General features: G+C 36.4%; 1 protein-coding gene across 2 annotated transcripts; it reads right to left on the bottom strand.

Annotated features, from left to right (window-relative positions):
* Nucleotides 1–6438: 6438 nt before the first annotated feature.
* LOC131301744 (non-functional NADPH-dependent codeinone reductase 2-like) lies at nucleotides 6439–10407 on the bottom strand. Of its 2 annotated transcripts, XM_058328143.1 has the most exons (5): nucleotides 10236–10386; nucleotides 9963–10205; nucleotides 8902–9145; nucleotides 7739–7918; nucleotides 6439–6859 (listed from the first exon to the last, which is right to left on the bottom strand). In XM_058328143.1, exons 1-5 carry the CDS (start codon nucleotides 10310–10312, stop codon nucleotides 6635–6637), a joined length of 969 nt encoding a protein of 322 aa, XP_058184126.1. In that variant the 5' UTR covers nucleotides 10313–10386; the 3' UTR covers nucleotides 6439–6634. The 2 variants fall into 2 exon arrangements, with proteins under 2 accessions (XP_058184126.1, XP_058184125.1); XM_058328142.1 differs by having other exon boundaries at nucleotides 9963–10407.
* Nucleotides 10408–13616: the final 3209 nt, after the last annotated feature.

Raw genomic sequence — 13616 nt, 5'->3', positions numbered from 1 at the left:
ACCAAGTTCGGCCACATTGCGATTTTCAAAATATCTTCCTTTTCAAAACACACCTTGTCTTTAACACACTCTAGGTGTCATGTTTCTAACTTTCTCGATTTCTGTATCTCGTTTTCATGCATAGACTCCGCGGTAGGACTTTTTCACGTAAATAACCATAAATCATTCATTGTAATCTTGAAACTAAACTAGCAAGATTATCCAATCCTATATTACTTCGGTAAATTGGGCTAGAGTCCGTTTTGAAGGTGTTTTTGGGTGTTTAGTCCAGCCCAATGTGTAATAGTGGTGAAGGTCCATTATTGTAACATTTATTAGGTCTACAGTCCATTTCTATACCAAAATGCCCTGCTGCTTTTAAATTTTGTTCCCTACTGCTTTTCAACCCAACGTGCCAACCGTTTCTAGATCTCGAGCAGCACGATCACGAGCTCGCTGGTGCTCCTCTCTCTCTCTCTCTCTCTCTCTCTCTCTCTCTCTCTCTCTCTCTTCCCGCGATCACAGCTCAGTTCTCTCTCTCTCTCTCTCTCTCTCTCTCTTTTCTCGCGATCACAACTCAGTTCTAGATCACGATCTCGATTCTGTATTGCGATCATGATCTCGTTTCCCTTTGTGACGATCTCTCCCAATCAAGATCACGATCTCTGTCTTCGAAGTTTTTTTCTGTTCGTGATCTCTGTAGTGATGTTTCTCTGTCGTTGTGTTCTTCTTTGTCTCAATATTTGTTTTGATTTTTATTGTGTTCTTCTATTTTTACGTTTATAGAGTTTATTTACTGAGATAGCGTTATCTATTGCTTTATTCTGGTAAATACTGAGATTATTTTTTGTTGAGATAACATTATCTATTGCTTTATTCTGGTAGATACAGAAATTATTGATGCTGAGATATGTGTATCACAAGGAACTGTATTTGCTGAGATACTGTTATCTGTTTCTATTTTTGTTTATTTACTGAGATAGCATTATATCTATTTCTTTGTTCTGGTAGATACTGAGACTGTTTTTGTTGAGATAACATTATCTATTACTTTGTTCTCATAGATAGACTACTTTTTTGAGATATATGTATCTATTGCTTTGTATCTGTTTGCAGACTGAACTGTTTTACGTCTTCTTCCTCCTCATTCTCTTCTTCTTCTTCTTCTTCTTCCTCTTCCAGTTGTTATTCCTCTAGAGATAGCGTTATCTCTTTTAATTTTTGTGAAATTTACTGGATGAAATGTATTGGTTGAGATACTGTTAAAACGGATGAGATAATAGTATCTCAACCAATTCAATTCACAAATAAACTTAGGGATAAAGCAAGAGATAGTAATATCACAATGTAAACACATGCGAAAACTCCATTTCACAATATTTAACATGTTTTCTGTCATTTTTCTTGTTAAAACAGATGAGATAATAGTATCTCAGCCAATTCAATTCACAAATAAACTAAGAGATAACTCTATCTGCCAGAAATATAGTGTATCAGCAAAAATGAACAAGAGATAACAGTATCTCAGATAAATAGTGTTGGTATCTCATAAACTTAATAGAGAAATAATGTTATCTCATCAAAATCATTTTCTGATTGTATTTTACAACAAGGGATAAAGCAAGAGATAGTAATATCACAATGTAAACATATGCAAATACTTCATTACACAATATTTAACATGTTATCTGTTATTTTTTTCTTGTTAAAACAGATGAGATAATAATATCTCAGCCAATTCAATTCACAAATAAAGTAAGAGATAACTCTATTTGCCAAAAATATAGTGTATCGACAAAAATAAAGCAAGAGATAACAGTATCTTAGCTAAATAGTGTTGGTATCTCACAAACTGAATAAAGAGATAATGTTATCTCATCGAAAATATTTTATGGTTGTATTTTACAATAAAAGATAAGGACTGGAACCACTATGAAAAGTTAAATAGTGTTGGTATCTCACAAACTGGGTATTTTTGGAACGTGTGTCCATATAAGGACTGGAACCACTATGAAAAGTTTAGGTGGACTAATTGCACGTTGAAACCTGTAGTGTGTCCTTATCAACAAGGCTCCCATATTACTTCATCATACTCAAATTACCACTTAAAGCAAAACGCTACATATATGAACGCCTTTGGAGTGCAGATCACTTATACTTTACTACAGAACCATAAGTAATGTAAGAAAACCTAGCAAACATGTATACATTCTCATAACCATTCTTAAGATCAAAATACGAATACTTACAATCAAGCGTTAAATTCTTATCTCCCAAAATCCATTCTTTCTTTCTTTTGGAGAAGTTCAAAACAATACATGTTTATTTAGAGTAAACGTCGGGTTATTCATCATGCTCATATTTCTCTTCGCATTTTTAGTAGAACAAGTTTACTAGTCATTTCTTTCATACAATTTTAAACACAAAACGTGAATATAGTTTTCAAGAGTACGAAGGATTTACATATACGAACTTTATACTTAGAGAAAGTGGTTAGAAATATTCTACGTATACTAAGAGTAAGTAAGTAGATATATTCTACCGTTTTTCTTGGCGGTAGGGCGGCTACGGAAAGTAAGTCGGCTATCGGACGGAGTGACTTCCTACGGTAGCTTCCGGTAGCTTCGAAAGAGAAAGGTTTCTCTCAGAACTAGTTCTTGACTAAACTACTAAACTTTTTGGATCAAAAGGGTGGTCGAGTGGCGATTTGGTGGCGGTCTTGGATGAATTTCTTGAAGAACTCAAAAACAAAGGAAGAACAAGGCAAGAACACAAGAATTTTTAGAGAGAGAAGTTAGAGGATGAAGGTGTGAGTTGAATGGCAAAGATGTGGTGCTATTTATAACGATAGTTTGGGCTCTCTCTCCCTCCATATGGCCGGCCCCCTCTCTCTCTACTTTCCCATGGATTTTGCTCCTTTGTTTGGTCAAATCAAGTCTTTAAGCATGTCATGTCTTGTCATCCAATTTTATGTTTAAAATCTAGGTCATCATGAAGGGTTTTAGTCTTGTCTGGTCTTAGGATGGCTTGATTGTAAGAAAGAACAAAGAAAAAAAAGTCTAGAAATGGGTTGTCAAATTGTACTTAGATAGCGTGTGAAGTTGATACAATGGGGTAGCTTGTTTGAGTGTACAAAATCACATGCACACACACACACACCACTCTCCCTCTCTCTCTCTCGGCCTCTCTCTCCCTCTCTCTTTCTCTCTCAAGTACTAAGGACATATATGTAAGTCTATATAAGTACACCAAAGACTAAGAGGTCTAGCTTACTAGGTCTAGGAAAAGAGTAAGGATTATGGGTTTTCAAGTGATAACTCAATGAAAAGAAAATGGCTAACACTAGATGTACTTCTTTTGAAAGTAAAATAATGGCTCCTATAGTTCAAAGATTCTTATATGACTTGTCTTGTCAAATCTAGACTTCTATTACCCAAGGGATAAAGTTTTTTCTAATAGCTATTGTCCAATGGGTAGAGAGTTAATGGAAGAAGTAAGGTCTTGAAATGACTAGTCATGCAAGTGCAATAATTACTTCCTTTGGTTCATGAGTTGTCTTGTCAAATATATATGCTCATTGGCAAATCTAGCTTCCATTATCCAAGGGACAACAATTTCCGTAACATTTATTATCCAATGGGTAAAGGAATATTGATGATAACTAAGGTTTGAAATGACTAGACATGGAGTGTAATGATTACACATTAGCAAGTCTAGTTTCAATTATCCAAGGGATAAAAATTATCCTACAAACTATTGCCCAATAGTTAAAGAGGAAATGATGAGAATGAATATTCTTAGAAGAAATATCTTTTTGAAAGTAACCTTTCAATGGGGAGAAAGAGCACACTTTCTCGGAAAGTGATTTGATTAAAAAAGCACAATGATGAGTGGGAAAAATGACAAGTCAATGGAAAGTGAGATGATTAAAGTGTTGGCTTTTGAAAGTGATGTCAATGCAAAAGAATTAATAAAGTTTTCAAGTAGCCTTTCTAGGAAATTTTTTTACGGTGATATACATACACTTATGTGTATATGTATGTCAAGGTTACTTGTAAGAAGGCAAAAGGAAGTAGTTATGGCCACTTGATATGACAATACATAATCATGGTTGTTTGGAAGAACAAACTTGGTCTTGATTTAGACGAGTTCATGGTAGTACTATTTTCTAGACAATAGGAAGTCTTATTCCTATTACCTAAAGGATAAGAATTACCCTATGAATTATTATTCATTGGGTAAAGAGGTAATGAGAGGTGAAGTCTAGAAATGACTAGTCATGAAGGGAATGATGACTTTCCTAGGTCTAAAAAGGTTCATAAGGTTCAAAAAGGGTTGAAAAGGTTTATCTAAGGTTAGGAGAATATAACTAGGTTGCATTGAATGGGTACTTAGGTTTCTCTAACTAATCAGTTGAAAACTAATTCTACTTGCCAAGTAGGATTTCTAGCCAAGAAATATAATTTAAAGATTTTATTTAACTCGCAGGGAAAATATACAAGTTCTTCTATAAGCATACTTGCCTTTAGAAAAGGACTAGGTCGTCCGATGTGAAAGGATATAATTTTATAAGTCTCAAATTCAATTATGACGGATTATTAAAGTTAAAAAGAAATTTTTAAAAGTAAATCCAAGTAATTAAAAATAAAATTCAAACTTTTAACGAAATTTTTATTAACAAAAAATGAGGGTCGTTACACTTACTGTTCTTACTCTATAGAATATCGAACACTGCTTGGTACAAATAGCTTTAATACCGATGGGGTACCGACGGCTCCGCGGGACCTACTACGTGTCTCACACGGATGATCCGAGCAGTTTAATAATTGAAAATAACAAAAACGAGAGAGGCTGCGAGAAATTAGCTCAATCTAATATGTGTAGGTGTTCGATTCAATTTTCTTCTTCTTCTTTTTTCATTCAGATTTCGAAAGCGAACCTAATGTTTAATCTGAATGTAGAAGTTCAAATCTGAAATTGTGCTCAATGCTTTTCATAATGTAAAATGCGTTTATATCGAAACTTAACGGCTAGTGTTAATTTTAGAAGAAAGAGTTTGAGTATGAGGAAAATTTGGAACATGGCATGGGTAGGAGATTTTATTTTGGGTGGTTTTTTATTTTGAAAAATTCTAATATCAGCCCAATGAGTTGACAATAGTAAGTGTGTGAATATGTGTTAAAGGGTGTATAAAGTACACAAAAATACGTGTTTTTATTGTCTTCTAATGTATTTATCGTCAGCCCACTGGACTGACAATAGCAAGACCGTTTTATTTTTGGGATCAATTTCGGTTTTTGCCTTTTTGGTGTTTGGCGTGCTTTTGTGGGGGGCTGTTGTTTTTTTTATTTTTTTTTGGGTTTAGAACTGTCTTCTCTTTCAGAGTTTCAGTGTTGTAGCCATATGAGCTGATCTCCTTTTTCTTTGTTGGTATCTTGCCAGAGTCCTTCTTGAGGTCTTGATAATTCTTTATTGCCGTTGTTCCTTTTAATTTTTGGCCCATTTCAGAGATTGACACAATTCTTTTGCTGAGCGGAAAAAAAGAGGTCATTGGCCCAACGGTGCTAGGAAGAGGGGGAAGGAGAGGGACAGAGAGTTGAAGGAGGGTAGTATTTTAATTGTCTGTCCGTAAATTTTAGGGGCCCTTTCCATTTGGGATTTCATTTTAAAAGTTAAAAGAGAAACTGTACATCTAAAATAAGTTGGTGTTTGGTGTTGCTTTTATAAGCTAAAATAAAAGTTCAGACTGTTTGTTAAATAAGTTGTAGAATAGTGTATTATCAAGTAAATATCTAGATTAACCTTAATCGTTTTATAGGAACACTTCTTAAATTAAGTGCTTTCCTATAAAGCTTACTTTTACGACTTCAAATATGCTAAAAAAAATCTACAAATTGAAGCTTAAAAATAATCTCACTTTTTTAGCTCAAAAAAGATAGAAAAGCTAAATAAGTGTTTATTCATAATTAATTCCAAACACTATTGTTAAACTTTTTTTAAGCAATAAGCTAAATAAGTCAGATTATAAGTGCCAGCCAACAAGGCCATAAACAATGGTTGTTTTGGGATCTTTTTGTTTGATGTGAAGAAGTTCAATTCTATAATCGATAAATAATTGAAAAACTATGGTGCGAAAGCTAGAACATGCTTCATAACATGAAGGGGTTTCCGATGAGATTGATGGCGCGGGCGTATCGGTACTTTTGTTGCCAAAACTACAAGAGTGAGTGGTACTTAAGATTATTTGAATTGTTCTAATATAAGATAGTTTTTAGATTAGGAATATTTAAGTGATGCTTTTGAAATCTTGTACTGTTCGGTTATTATTTAGAGATTTTCTGTTGTTGATTAATATACTCATATTTGTTTCATAACTAACTAGTACATTCCTTGTTTGGCTTCCAATTTTAAGAGAGAAATTAATGCAATGCAAGGAAGAGGGGAAAGGATAAGAGAGTGTGCCATCTGAAATTTCAAAATTTTACTAAAACATAGAACAAAATACTTCATCATACGAGACACATGCACTTACGCAAACACAATTCGGGTCACACTTTTTCGTAAAAAAAAAGTGTGATCATCATGTTTATGAAGACGGAAAATTAAGCTTTTACAAACTAATACAGGGAAGGAAACGAAGAAAAAAAAAGTAGATTCAGATTTCACCATCCCAGATCTCGTCGATTGATTTGAAAGGCCCGTTGACATCAACGAACTCCTCCACGGTTTGTCCTCTGCGTTGGGGGATTTCGCCAATCTTCTTACAATCCTCGTCGCTCAAAGCCCAGTCAAAAATCGCGAGGTTTTGCTGCTGCCTTTCCTTGTTGTAGCTCTTCACCGCTACACCAATTCCTTGTTCGTACTCCCATCTTAGGCAAATCTGCATTTTCATGGTATAAATTAGCTCAAAAAATGGTACTAAATTAGCTCAAAATTAATCTTCTCATGCAAAAATTCATCAACTACGTCGGGTCACCCTGTGGCCGCGTTCTCATCGATGAGGATTGAGTGCTACATGGCATATTTATTTTTCTAAAAAGTTATATATGAAAAAGAGGTCATTTGTCGTCCTGGTTGAATTTATCACACAAAATAAATTAGCTTTGGTGTACCCTTCACTATGAAACCAAAATATCAATCATTTGGATAATTTTAACAATATCGTTGTCACGTTCATTGAATTATTATTATTATTATTTTGAAATTGTGAGCAAAAACCAAAACCCCCTTTTGAATTAATTTTTTGATAAAAAGAATTGATTTCTTAGAAATTGGTAGGTGGTTTTTTGGTTAGGAGATTAGGTAAACTTCCCACCCATCAGTTTTGACTATTCTTGGTGAAATCGAAGGACCGGAAATCCAAAACACTAGTATACGTTTGTTTGATGAAATTATACAATAGTCCGGCAGACCATTTTACAACCACACATTCATGTGGAGTCTGTCACTAAGTGTATAGAGCCCACAAGAACGTGTGGTCATAAAGTGATCCGGAGTACCACGTGGCAGTATACCCGAACTATTGAATAATTACTCATTTGGGAGTTGTACACTGATTACTCTCCAAATTATGTTGTTAAATAGTTGCTCTTCGTTGTGATACTCTATGTGAAATGATGGACTCCCAAATGGTGGGATTGAGTTCTCAAAAATTAGTTGAGTTGCACGTGAAATGACCCGGAGTATTGTATAATTTCACGGACACTAGAGATATTAAAAAAAGAAAAGAAAAATATGTCAAAAAGACAGAATTGAGCACCTGAGCAACAGTCTTCCCTTTGCCCTCAGCAATTTCCTTTAGAACCTCAGACTCCATAACTCTGTTATGGCCCCAGCTGGTTCCAAGTGATCCAAGAGGAGAGTGAGCTACTACAAGGATTCCATTGGCCTTACAGTAATCCCTCAGCTTCTTTTGTTGCCAACATGGGTTCAACTCCACCTATTTTAATGTCGGTCGGTTGAGGAAATAGTTTGTCGTCATGTTAAGTGGTAGAAAAACTACATTCATATACGAATTAAGAATAATGGAACACTCCACAACTATGTTAGTAATATGAGAGTCCGCAAACAGCTAATCAAGCCCGATAGATGACTATATATGCACCTCATTGAGAAATCTATCAACCCACAACACACATTAACACGAGAAAAACAATCAAAATGACATGTATTTACGTGGTTTCCCATGTATGTAGTTGAATTCATAAATGGCTTACGCGAGTTTTAACTATGTATCGAATTAAGACTTAAGAGGGTATAAGAGTAACATTGGCTGCTGCATATGGCAAGTGTTTCAACCTAGGTTGCAACTCACTTGACAATTCCGAATCTGCTCAGCAGTAATTACCTTAATAAGCTTGTCTAGATCAGGGGCATATGACGCAGGCATACGAATGATGAAGCGAACAAGCAAAGCAAGCAATGGATTAACGACGGAAAGACCCTACATGACTTAATCAGCCAATCTCGTTACATCTGACCAATTCGACCCCCAACGACTAGACCAGACACTAAGAAATAGTCAACAAAGCACAGTCGAACCGAATCAGGCTTCACGGACCTACTAATAACAAATTGTCCATATGGGATAGAAATAAGCTACTTGAACAATCAAGGCTTCTATAAAGGAGGAAAAAATTCCTCCGGTTAGAATAGCCCCTCAGACATCTCTAAATCTCATGTATCCATCATCATGCTTGACCACAAAACACGAAAAGATCGACTGAAGTGTATGATTGAAATTCAAAGTTGCTATGATATATTCATCAACATTCGGGAAAATTGCAAGTGGATCAGTAGCCAAGACCCAAGAGGTATGTAGTATGTACCGAATTAGACTTCCATGCATCTTTTAGATGTTCAAACCTCACTAACAGCAACTAACAATGATGACTTTTGTCGAGAACAAAGAAATAGAATCACCTGATTGACAGCAGGAGGGATGGTAGCGAAGGCAAGGAGGTCCCCAAGTTTCTTACAGGAGAAATTGCTGACTCCAATGGATTTGGTGAGGCCTAGCCTCTGGCATTCTTCCATTTCTGCCCAAACAGACTTGATGTCCAAGGGGAGAAAGTCTTCTGGTTTGGCTGTGTACACACTAATCCCATGCTTCATGCTTATAGGAAAGTGTATGAGATACAGATCAAGGTACTCTGTCTTCAAATTCCTAATTATCAAGCAAAAACATCAAGGAACTTCAATGCCATGTTCATCCTATTATGAAATATCAAAACAAAAATTTCATGCTAGACGGCCCTGCTGAGTGCTGAGCCCTTAAAACGGTGTTTATCCCAGGCTCGAAAATGTTCTCGAAAATGTGATCTGAGCTGTACATTTCGAGAATGCTTTACTTGTCGAGGTCGTTAAAATGAGACATTAGAATCAAGTAACTTAACGGTTCGGATTAAATTTTGAGTAGTATAACGTATTAACATATTTATAGAGACAAACTCAAAGCAACAAAATCAACTTCAACGACGTATCATCGCAAGAACTTGCAAGTATGAAGCCTATGATGCACGGACAAGGATAATGAAACAGGGATACGGAAATTCTAAATAAATGGAAACACGGACACGGCGGGAGACGCACCACGTATATATTTATATATAATTATAGTTTGACACCCATAAATTTTTAAAAATAACAAATTGGCCCCAATTTTTTTTAAATTTACAATTTAACCCCCAAGTTTTTACAAAATTATAGTTTGACCCCTAAGTTTTTTTAAAAATACAGGTTGGCCTCTGCCTTGTCCCATCAGTGTCCCCCGTGTCCCCAACCGTGATTTTGGACAAGTTTCATGTTCTCGACGAGCTGTAAAAAATAAAGGATTTCAATCAATCAAGCGAGGCAGGACAGACCCACAAGCCGGCCAATACCATTTGTTTCGAAACCATATCCATCGTATCCCATCACACGATTTGGGCTTTAGTTTTCCCATGGACTCGAAAAAAGAAGGAAAAAAAAATCGAAAAAGAAACCTGAGGGTCGTTTGAAGAGCAGGGACAACAAGATGGGGATGAGCATCAGTGCACCCCAGCTTGGAAGTGAGGAAAACCTCCTCTCGAGACTTGATCAACCCAACTCGGATAGCTTCTTGAATGGCATCGCCAAGACTTGACTCAGTTTGGTAAAAGGAAGCAGTGTCAAAGTGCCTGTACCCAAGCTCAATTGCCTGGACCACTGCTTGCACCACAATTTCTGAAGCCACTGTTGAATAAGTTTTTTTTGATAATTCCACTGCTGAATAAGTTGCTGTGCCCAAGCCCAAAACTGGCATTTTTTGGCCAGAACTCAGAGTTACTTCTGGGACTGTACTTTGGAAAGCCATTATTTTGGTTTTTGTGAATCAGTGAGTCAGTCAGTGAATGAGTCCACCTTATGAGTGAAAGGAGTTGTTGAAATATGCCCAGTTGCCCACTATTTATAGCAATTGATGATATTATCTTCTTTCTGTTTTTATTCTTTTTCAATTTTCCCTTTGGTTAAGGTTATTTTCTGGGCCCCCCCTCCATCGTGGGCGGCTTGACCCAATGTTCACTTTGGTTCATAATATCATGCGGGCCCAGGATCTTGCAGTGAGCAAGTCACTAAAGGGGTGCAAATTGCAATGATCATTTAGACCGCCCGTTTCTTTAGTCGATGGTTCAGATTCGTTGATAATTTCTACCGGTAAAAAATAACAAAAATATCTGAACTATTGATTATCGTGATGAACAGCTCAGGTTGCGCATTATAAGGGGCACTATAAGGTTACTCGCTACAGAGTCCCGCTTCGAATATCATGGTTTGAGTGTTTTTTTTGTAAATTATACGTTCGTGCAAGATTAAGTGCAGCTTCACTAATTCTGGAATTTAATCTCATTGTCTACTTGCAGGTTTGACGTAGTTTTACAAGTGAAACATACTATAGTTATATTTTGTCGAATTTTCGGCAAAATTACCACCTTAACCCATTCTTGCCGTTGGGTCATTTGAATTATTTCATAGAGATTTTGTAATAAAGAGAGCAATTACAAAAATACTGATTATGGAAATAAATGGCTTGCGAAATGGCCGATTGTTTGAGATTATGTTTTGAAGCCTCATGTCATATATAATAACTTTAGAATTGAGAAATAACTTCACAATTAGAGATGCTTTGTTGACTTGGTTGGAGAAATTTTTTGGTGTTGGTGGGTATATCCCATGTGATACCCGTTCGGCACATTCGGGCCGTCCAATACATTTTTGGACGACTTGAATTAAAACCCTCCCTCTCTCTCTCTCTTCAAATCTGAGCCGTCCAAAAATGCAAAGGACGGCTCAAATGCACTGAGCAGGCACCACGTGGTACCCACCCAACACTAAATTTTTTTTTCCACTTGGGAGGCCCTTTGGCGGCTTTCACCTTCAGCTCTGCCTCTAGAGAAGACACTACTACAATAATGCTTAATGATCACACTTATTATCCGTGATCTTTTGATTTTAATCACGGTTATAAAACCGTGGTCTATCGGGCCATTATTAAAAGTCTCCTACTTTTAATTACGGTTATATACTGTGATACAAGCTAATAAAAAACCGTGCTTGATAAGTAAGAAACGTGATTGTTTGCAATTAAACATCTCAGTATTATAAAAAAAACCGTGATCATTTTGAATGAACTAATCACAGTTTTTACTCAAACTGTGATCATATCTTCTTTACCGTGATCATTTTCAATCAAATAAGCACAGTTTTCTTCTAAAACTGTGATCATATCATTTGTAACATCACAGTTTTTTTCAGATACCGTGATTGTTAATGGACTTAAAATATCTCGCTTTATTCAGAAACTGTGGTGAACTTGGTTATTTTCTTAAATTAGATATTTTCCAGCTCCGAACCTAGAATTTGTTCCCCGTTGCTAACTTTACAAGTTCATCATGCTGCAATGATATGGCAAACACATTTACTAACTGAAAAAGCCAAAATTTGAACTTATATTAATCTGAAAGCGTTTTACACATAAATTCAAGAATCAAACATGTTACATGGTCCGAGTATTGAACCGAAAACATAAAGCCTGGCTAGATCAATGTTTAGGCAAAAACAAATGACAAATATGCTAACTAGCCTCTCAAGTTCGTCTACCATTTGCCACAATGACTAATGTGTTTTCCTCAAAACTCAAACTATAGTCCATAGTCTCTGTACAAAATCTGAACATTGGCAGCCATCTGCAAGCAGGAAAATTACAAACTCGTCAATAATTTACTGAGAGAAAATGATAAATCATGTCACATATAGCATAAAACAATATAAATACAACGACCTCCGACTTTGTGGTTGCAAAGTTGTGACCAACCCATCTCTACCACCTGCAACATATCATTATGCAGCAATAAGGTCACAAGCAATATTACAATCCTCCCACAGTAAAAAAGCATAATTCAACTTCAATTCAAATAATTGGACTAAAGTCGAGTTTTGGGAGACTAAAACAGAGCCACGTCACTTTTTCTCTCGTTTCACCATCTTGCTTTTTACACCAAGACACCCTAAGCATATTGGGTGTTTAAAAACATCACCGGATAAATTGACGAATCCAAAATATTACAAAATAACACTTAAATAAAGTAGTGCAGTAAGCTCGATGGGTTATCTGGTCAGCCATGTATAGCATTACAAATATGCAAACAGAGATTAACATGAATAGCTCTATAAAAAACAGAATATAAATTGAGTTTGCTAACAAAGCCAATTTCAAAGAACTTAATTGCACCTTTTGTCGATACGAATAAGGAGAATTCCAGTACCATTGCCACTCATGACCACTCTATGAATAGGAGGCCATTTTACTCCCTTTCTGATTTTTCAAGAAACAGCAATTGAAGCTTTAATTTAACTTGTGAAACAGCACATAAAAATTGGCTGGAAGAGAAAGTAGAAACAACAAAATTGAAACTAGTACCAAAGATTCCTACGGTGTAGCACTTAAGACTCCCACAGATTACAATTCTTGTGCTAATTAATACCAAAACTCGTTTGGTACTTTTATCGAACACCTAATATGCAGAATCATCCGTGATTGTAAACAACACACAGCAATCTGTCAATATCTGCATAATCACAATCCAAAAGACCAAGAGCATGCTTACCGTGAAAAATAAGCACGACTTTGCTGCGAATGCAGGAGGCACCATAATCATTCGAATATCTTTCCTGGAAATCAGCACTAAACTAAATAGCCATTGATTAGATAACCGAGACTCAGGGAGCCCAAGTCCCAAAACCCTCACCCTAGGTTGAAAGTAAAAAACAAGAACAAGGAGGGAAAGTCGGAAAAGAGAAATTGAATCCGGGAGAAACACTTACCGCAGAGGAAGATTCATCTAATCAAAATCGCCTCAACAGATGGTTGTCGACGGGCGACGCTCTTCTCACCGGCAGCTGGTGGTGGTGGTCGCGGATGTTGCAACTGGAAGCAGGAGATGAAACATGCTGCAGGATGACGAGACGCGACAATGGAGAGAAAGAGGGCGCGCCGAGTCGCCGACCTCACCGGGATGGAGAGGAAGAGGAGAAAGCGCTGAAATTGTTTAAGGTTTTCCTTTAGTTGCTCCCTAGAGAAAGGTGGGGTTCGGATAAAAAGAGAAGAAGAGAGAAACGAC

This window comes from Rhododendron vialii, chromosome 9a (assembly GCF_030253575.1).
Source record: "Rhododendron vialii isolate Sample 1 chromosome 9a, ASM3025357v1".
In the NCBI taxonomy this organism is placed as follows: Eukaryota; Viridiplantae; Streptophyta; class Magnoliopsida; order Ericales; family Ericaceae; genus Rhododendron; species Rhododendron vialii.
The sequence above is the reverse complement of the archived record's forward strand: the minus strand, read 5'-3'. Positions and strand labels throughout refer to the sequence as shown.

Bases quoted from the DNA above. Each gene is read 5' to 3' on its own strand.
- LOC131301744 (XM_058328142.1), bottom strand. From the start codon at position 10,312: ATGGCTTTCCAAAGTACAGTCCCAGAAGTAACTCTGAGTTCTGGCCAA. The intron at 9,146-9,962 runs GTTTCTTTTTCG...CTTGATAATTAG, and splicing joins GCTCTTCAAACGACCCTCAG to GAATTTGAAGACAGAGTACC. The intron at 7,919-8,901 runs GTGATTCTATTT...ACATTAAAATAG, and splicing joins TCCCTCCTGCTGTCAATCAG to GTGGAGTTGAACCCATGTTG.